Below are 8,117 nucleotides of genomic sequence, written 5' to 3' on the forward strand. Positions count from 1 at the left end.
ACAGGTAAATAACTATGAATTGTCTACAGGGGGATCTTGGTGTCCATGTACATAGATCCCTGAAAGTTGTTACCCAGGTTGATAGTGCTGTTAAAGGCAGCTTACGGTGTGTTAGGTTTTATTGGTAGAGGGATTGAGCTCTGGAGCCGCGCTGTCATGCTGCAACTGTACAAAACGCTAGTGCGGCCTCATTTGGAATACTGTGTACAGTTCTTGTCGCCCCATTACAGGAAGGATGTGGAAGCATTGGAAAAGGTGCAGAGGAGATTTACCAAGATGCTGCCTGGCCTGGAGCGAAGGTCTTATGAAGAAAGGCTGAGGGACTTGGGTCTGTTCTCACTGGAGAGAAGGCGGCTAAGAGGGGATTTAATAGAGACATACAAGATGATCAGAGGATTAGATAGGGTGGACCGTGAGAGTCTTTTTCCGAAGATGATGACGTCAGCTTGTACGAGGGGGCATAGCTACAAATTGAGGGGTGATAGATTTAAGATGACAGAGGCAGGTTCTTTACTCAGAGTGGTAAGGACATGGAACGCCCTGCCTGCTAATGTGTTAACTCAGCCACATTAGGGGCATTTAAACAGTCCTTGGATAAGTATATGGATGATGATAGGATAGTGTAGGAGGATGGGCTTAGATTAGTTCACAGGTCGGCGCAACATCAAGGGCCGAAGGGCCTGTTCTGCACTGTATTATTCTATGTTCTATGTCCTAACTCTGCTGGTTAAAACTAACCCATTCAAAACTCCTCTACACATGCACAAAAACATGGGTGTTATCGGTATAGGGAAAGACTAAGAAAGCATTTCAAACATCCACGCTGCAAGGATTCATTGAGGTAATTCTTCTTACTTGTCTGGACTAGCTGCTTCTTGATCGGTTTTCTCCAGGTATTTTCACTTGCTTGCAGGAGACAAAGAGTGACTGGTTCACATTTGGAAAATCTCTGGCTTATTGTTAAGAAGCCACAGCTAAAAGCAAATGATGAGGGGGAGTTTAAAACAAAACTGGCTTTATTCAGGCTGTAGCTGATTTTTACTACTGAGAAAAAGGACAGTTCTTTATTTTCCAAAGGTTTGAGGGCTTCAGACCTAAATATTCATAGCCACAGCTGTTTAACCACCTGGTAGCCAATCACAGTTGCTGGCAAGCAAAAGGCATTTGTCATCAAAACCAATTACCATTCCCCAGGGCAGTAAATGTCTGTTGCCAAGCTGAATCTCCCATCGTATCCAGCTCCTGGCTCTAGCACGTCTAAACAGCATGTCAAAACAGCAGCCACTGCTAGGACAGAGTACAGATAGTGCTTACAATGAGTGTCAGGTAACTTAATTTTAAAAGAGCAGCAATCCTTACCAAAATCATAGAGACAGATGTACAACATGGAAAGAGACCATTCAGACTGACTTGTTCATGCTGATCAGATATTCTAAATAATTTAGTCCCATTTGCAAACATTTGACGCATAACCTTCTAAACCCTTCCGATTCATATATCCATCTAGATACCTCTTAAATGTTGTAATTGTACCAACTTCCACCATCTCGTCTGGCAGCTCATTCCATTCACGCACAATCCTATGTATAAACCTATGCTCTCTAGTTTTAGACTCTCCTACCCAGGTGAAAAAGCCCTCAGCTATTCATCCTTTCCATGCCCATCATGATTTTATAAACCTTGATAAACTCACTCCTTCAGTTTCCAACACCTGAGAAAGTAGCCCCAGCCTACTTAGTCTGTCCCAATAGCTTAAAACCTCTAAATCTGGCAACATTCTCAAATCTTTTCTGAAGCCCTTCAAGTTTCACCACTACCTTCCTATAGCAGGGAGACCAGAACTGAACACTATTCCAAACGTTGCCTAACCAATACACTGTACAGCCACAACACGGCCTCCCAACTCCTATACTCAATGCAATTACCAATAAACGCAAGCATACAAAATGCCTTCTTCACAACCTTGTCTACCTGTGGCTCCACATTCTATGAATTAAGAACCTGCACTCCAAGGTCCCCTTTGTTTAGCAACACTCCACAGGACCTTACCACTAAGTGTATGTCCTGCTCTGATTTGCCTTAGCAAAACGCAGCACCTCACATTTATCTAAATTAGACTCCATCTGCTACTCCTTGGCCCATTTGCCTATCGAATCAAAGGCCTATCTGGAAATAACCTTTTGGGCTGTCCAGTACTGCACCAATTTTGGTGTCATCTGCAAACTTACTAACCACACCTCCTATTTTCACATACAACTCATTCCTTTTTTTTTTGAGAAGAGTCAGTTTTAATTCAGCCCACAATCAAAAACACACACACAGACAGACACAAAAAGCTGTTACAGCTTTTTATGAAAAAAGATTTCTCAGCTGGAATCTTACAGTCATGTTTAATTTAAAGAAAATGTCAGGAAATTTATGAAAAACTGCTGGCACATGGATAATTCAATTACATTCAAATATCAGGTTGAGAACAGTGGAATATATCTCCTGATGTGCAAGCTGCAATGTGAATACTCATTTTACAACCCTTAGATAACTACTGGTAATGTCAAAAACTGGAGGTCAGTGCACAGCAACAATCGAACAAATATTTATCAAGACACCTGCTTTAATATTTCTTCACCTTCATGTGGCAGTGACTTCACATGCACACAAATCCCATGCAATTTTTACATTTGCTAACCAAACTCATAACTTGAGCTGACCATGTACAATCCTGGTCATGGCCGCCCTCTCAGCCGGACAGCATCTTGCATCAGAAGTCTCATCTACTTATGACCCCAATATTCAACTCATCAATGGCTTTTGTTCAAATTAAATTTTCAGGGCTATTCAAAAATACTCTTGCAGTAAAAAAAACAGCCACCTGGCTTTGAAACCGTCACCGCCATCACCTGTCTCCTGCCCTGTCTCAAACTCGCATTCATGCCATTGTTACTTCTACAGTTGACCTTCTTCCAGGCAGCCTTGACAAACTTGAGTTGATACAAAACTCTGTGTGTTAACTTGTACTAATCACTGCAGCCCTCATCTGTATCTATTGATTACATCACTTCCTGTTTTAACTACACCTCAAATTAAAAACTTACATCTGTGTTTCAAAATCCTGTATGCTTTCACCTCTTCATAGTCATGTAATTGCCTGAACATGTCCTTTTAAATGATAACACCATTGGCAATATGGTTTCAGCTGTTTGTCCCTAAATGCCAGAATTTCTTCCTGACCACTCTCTTTGACAAAAGACATTCCTTGACAACTACTCTTGTTCAAATTTCTGGTTATTTATCCTAATATTTTCTTCTACGACTAAGTCAATTTCTGCATGCTACCGTTTCTGTGAAATACCTTGGGATTGGTTTACAGCACTACCATATATAAACTAATTCATAAGAACCCAAAGATTTGAGGACATTAATAGCCAACAATTATAAATAATGGGCACTCTCAAAGATGCATATTGTCCTTGAACATTTCCGCAGTTTTGTTTTTAAACCAGCACTGGATGCAATTATTTAATTTCCATACTGAGAGCACCTTTTCCAGTTACACTTTTGAATTTGAATGTCTTGAATTTCAGGGCTCAACATTTCAGCTGTGCAGTTTAAAGTCTAAATACACATTTAAGAGGCATCTAAATTGGTCTACCCCAGCTCCTACATTTCTATATTCTCTCATCCAAGATTGTTTCCATTTGTTTCTTAAATTGACAAACAGGATAATCTTTGATCCAAGATAATAAAATGTGAGGCTGGATGAACATAGCAGGCCCAGTAGCATCTCAGGAGCACAATGCTGCTGGGCCTGCTGTGTTCATCCAGCCTCACATTTTATCATCTTGGATTCTCCAGCATCTGCAGTTCCCACCATCACTAATCTTTGATCCAGACAGTTTTAAAAGGAGAAAGTAAATGAGGTTCCACATTAGGTGGCAGAATTGCTCCTTGCACTCAAAGTCTGCAGGCATTAACAGCACCACGAGTCACAGTATCTAAGAGCAGGAGGTTGAAAAATAGCAATGTTATAACGCAGACAGGAAAAATACTCAAAAAATGCACCGATATAATAGGTAACTGATAGGGGGTGGGTAATTCCAAATGTAAAGGACGAAACTGTTGGAACAAAGTTAATATTGCTCTGTTCACATTCTTGATTTTAAAGCTACAACAACCTGCAGACAGTTCATGACAGTAAGCCAGTAAGTAAAGAAGGCCACCAGTACATACTATACCTGCAGATGAGTCTCTTGAACAGGGACAGCAGCCATACCAAACATGTACACACTCTGAGTGATCGCAACTGACTGATGGCCATGGCCACCGGGGATAGGGGAGAGAGCACAACACAAGGCAGCTCCACTGGCTATCTCTCTCAACCCCGCCACCTCAACCACCACGAGGCCGACCATTAAATTAAACACGAGCAGCCGCCGCCGCCGCCTCCACCGGTACCACCACTCACAGATCAGAGCCCGGGCACAGCCACGGGCCGCCCCAAACCCAACCGGTAAGGACCGCGCATGCGCTCAACCCGCACCACCCCAGCCCGACCCGGAAATGATTATCTTCCCCCACCCCCCATAGACCCCCGAAACGTCAGGGAAAGGTCAACGTGCCTGCGTCACACCGCGGTGGGTTCAAGGGCAACGCCATGGGGGTGGAAGGGGACAGGTTAGGGGTGAAAATGGATCGATGTAGGGGGTGGTGTTTATAATGGGAGTGGGGCTTGTAGTGGTAATGGAGATGTTGGACTGGGGGAGGGGTTTTCAAAGGGTGTGGAGTTATACTGTGAAATTACAGGGTGCGGATTAATAAAGGGGGTGGGGTTAATAAGGGTGCGGGAGTTAAACGAGGGTGGGGTTTATAATGGGGTAGGGTTACACGGTGTGGGGTTTATGAAGTGGGTAGGGTTACGGGGTGGAGGTTAAAAGAGTGTGTGGTTTGTAAAGGAGGTAGGGTTGCACGATGTGGGGGGGGAAGGGTGTGGGTTTTATGAAGAGGGTAGGGTTACAGGGTGGGGGTTGTGAGGGTGTGGGGCAAGGGCATGGGATTTATAAAGGGGGGGGTGGGGTTAATAAAGGCGATGGGGTTACAGGGTGGGGATTATAAAGACTGTGGGGTTATAGTGTGAATGTACAGGGTGGGGATTATAAAGGGGGTGGAATGGTGGTGATAGGTGGACACTTGTGGTCGGTGTGACCTGTTTGGTTGATGGGAGGAATGTTTTTGATTGGTGGCTGGAAGGGAGGGTCTGAAGTTGGAATGGAATGGAGGAGGAGGTGGGGCTGGAAGGGGAGGTAGGGAATGGGTGGGAAGGTTATTTGAAATTGGAGAACTCAAGTGTTGAGTTCTCTGGGCTGTAGAGTGCCTTGGTGAAAGATAAATTGTTATTCTTCAAATTTGTATTCTGAGTCACTGCAACACTAGAGAAGGCCTAGGATAGGCATGTTGGAGGGTGAACAGGACGTGGTGTTGAGTGAGTGATAATGGGAACTGCAGATGCTGGAGAATCCAAGACAACAAAGTGTCGAGCTGGATGAACACAGCAGGCCAAGCAGCATCTCAGGAGCACAAAAGCTGACATTTCGGGCCTAGACCCTTCATCAGAGAGGGGGATGGGGAGAGGGAACTGGAATAAATAGGGAGAGAGGGGGAGGTGAACTGAAGATGGAGAGAAAACAAGATAGGTAGAGAGGAGAGTATAGGTGAGGAGGTAGGGAGGGGATAGGTCAGTCCAGGGAAGATGGACAGGTCAAGGAGGCAGGATGAGGTGGTAGGTAGGAAATGGAGGTATGGCTTGAGGTGGGAGGAAGGGATAGGTGAGAGGAAGAACAGGTGAGGGAAGCAGAGACAGGCTGGGCTGGTTATGTGATGCAGTGGGGGGAGGGGACGAACTGGGCTGGTTTTGGGATGCAGTGGGGAAGGGGAGATTTTGAAGCTTGTGAAGTCCACATTGATAGCATTGGGCTGCAGGGTTCCCAAGCGGAATATGAGTTGCTGTTCCTGCAACCTTCGGGTGGCATCATTGTGGCACTGCAGGAGGCCCATGATGGACATGTCGTCTGAGGAATGGGACGGGGGAGTTGAAATGGTTCGCGACTGGGAGGTGCAGTTGTTTGTTGCGAACCGAGCGGAGGACTTGGTGTTGAAATGGGTGATGACTAGGACATTAGGTTGGCTGTTGCAGGGGTAGCAGAGTTGCTCAGTGAAACAGTCACCTAGTCGATATTTGGTCTCATCGATGTAGACCATGTCGGGAGCACCGGATACAATAGACTAAGTTGGAGGAGTTGCAGGTGAAGCTCTGGAAGGATTTTTAGGGCCTTGAATGGAGGTGAGAGAGGTGGTGTGTGGGCAGGTGTTGCATCTCTTACGGTTACAGGGGAAGGCATCGGGCTCCGGGTGTGTGGGGCTTGCAGTCGGTGGGGAGTTTGGCACGAACTAAGCAGTGGGGATGGGAAGTGGAAGGTGTTCTGGGTACTGGGGTCTAATTGGAGTTGGCGGAAGTGTTTGAGGATATGTTGATGCAGAGGCTGGTGGGGTGGAAAGTGAGGAAAAGGGCTAGCCTATCCTTTATTGTGGTTGGAGGGGATGCTGGTTAAGAGCTGTGGAGCGAGGAATGGAGGAGGCGAGGTGGAGGGCTGTCTGGATGACAGGGGAAACGAACGTTGTTTGAGAAAGGCGGGCATCCGGGATGTTTGGGAGTGGAACATCTCCTCGTCAGATCAGATGTGAGGGAGACGGAGGAATTGGGAAAATGGGATGGAGTTTTTGCAGGATACAGGGTGGGTGGAGATGTAGTCTAGGTAGCTATGGGAGTCTGTGAGTTTATAGTAAATGTCGGTACGTAAGCTGTCACCAGAAGTGGAAATGGAGAGGTCAAGAAAGGGGAGGGATGTGTCTTAAGATAGACAAAGTGAATTTGAGGGCGGGGTGTAAGTTATTAGCAAAGTCGATGAACTGCTCCAGTTTAGCCTGGGTGCAGGATGAAGCACTGATGCATTCATCAATATAATGGCGGAAGAGTTAGAGAACAGTACCAGTGTATGTACTGAAGAGAGACTGACATAACTGACAAACAGCCAAGCATAGCTGGGGCCCACGTGATTGCCCATGGCAACCGCTTGTATTTGGAGAAATTGGGAAGAATTAAAGGAAAAGTTGTTGAGGATAAGTTCAGCAAGGCAGAGGTGGTATGGGACTGAGTTGGGGTGTGGAGGGAGGAACTAGATGAGTCTGTTAAAGAAGGAAAAACTGAGGGTCTGTACGCCCTCCTTGTGGAATATGGATGTGTACAGGGATTTAATGTCCATAGTAAAAATGAATTGCTGGAGGCCAAAGAACTTGAAGTTATTAAAGAGGTGGAATGTGTGGTTTGTGTCCCGGGTGAAGGTGGGGAGTGGTGGACCGAGGAGGGGAGAGAATTGAATCTAGTCAGTTGCAGCCGGTGCTGCCGATGTGGTGCTGTCCATGTCAGTGAGACCAAATGTAGACTAGCCTAACCATTTCAACGCGCATCTCTGCTTGGCCCATAATGGCTAACCCAACCTCCCATTCGCTGCCCATTTCATCTCCATGCCCCACTACCCCTCTGACATTTCTGTTATCTGCCTCCTCCGTTGTCGCAGTGATTCGGTACATAAACTTAAAGAACAACACTTCATCTTCCACCTGGGCACCTAACAGCCCGGAGGACTTGACGTTGAATTCTCCAATTTCAAATAACCCGCCCACCCATCCCCTACCTCCCCTTCCAGCCCCACCACCTCTCTTCCATTCCACCTTCTGACTCTCCCAGCCACCAACCGGATTCATCCTTCCCTTTGACCACAAGGTTGTACTTACCACCAGTGTCACCTATCACCACCATTCCGCCTCCACCCTTTCGCCGCCCCAACTTTATCTGCATCTCCCCCAAACCCCGCATTCAGCCCTGAGAAACATTGACTGCTCCTTTCCTCCAGATGCTGCCTGGCTTGCTGTGTTCTTCCAGCCTCCTGTTTGTCTACCTTGGGTTTATGAAAGGGGTGGAGTTTACAAAAATGAAGTGTATACAGGGGCTGGAAACATAGATGTGGTAGAATTTCAACAGGAGTTGGGGATGTAGAGGGGTGGGA

General features: G+C 46.1%; 1 protein-coding gene across 1 annotated transcript in view; it reads right to left on the reverse strand.

The window, feature by feature from the left end:
- The window catches only part of ebag9 (estrogen receptor binding site associated antigen 9), a 26,037-nt gene extending 21,496 nt beyond the window's left edge, over nt 1–4,541 (reverse strand). Inside the window, exon 1 of the mRNA XM_048529944.2 lies at nt 4,233–4,541. Within this exon, the coding sequence (XP_048385901.1) occupies nt 4,233–4,315 (83 nt within the window). The 5' untranslated portion in view covers nt 4,316–4,541. The remainder of the gene's footprint in view (nt 1–4,232) is intronic.
- Between the last annotated feature and the right edge of the window lie 3,576 nt (nt 4,542–8,117).

This window comes from Stegostoma tigrinum, chromosome 5, assembly GCF_030684315.1.
Source record: "Stegostoma tigrinum isolate sSteTig4 chromosome 5, sSteTig4.hap1, whole genome shotgun sequence".
Taxonomy (NCBI): domain Eukaryota; kingdom Metazoa; phylum Chordata; class Chondrichthyes; order Orectolobiformes; family Stegostomatidae; genus Stegostoma; species Stegostoma tigrinum.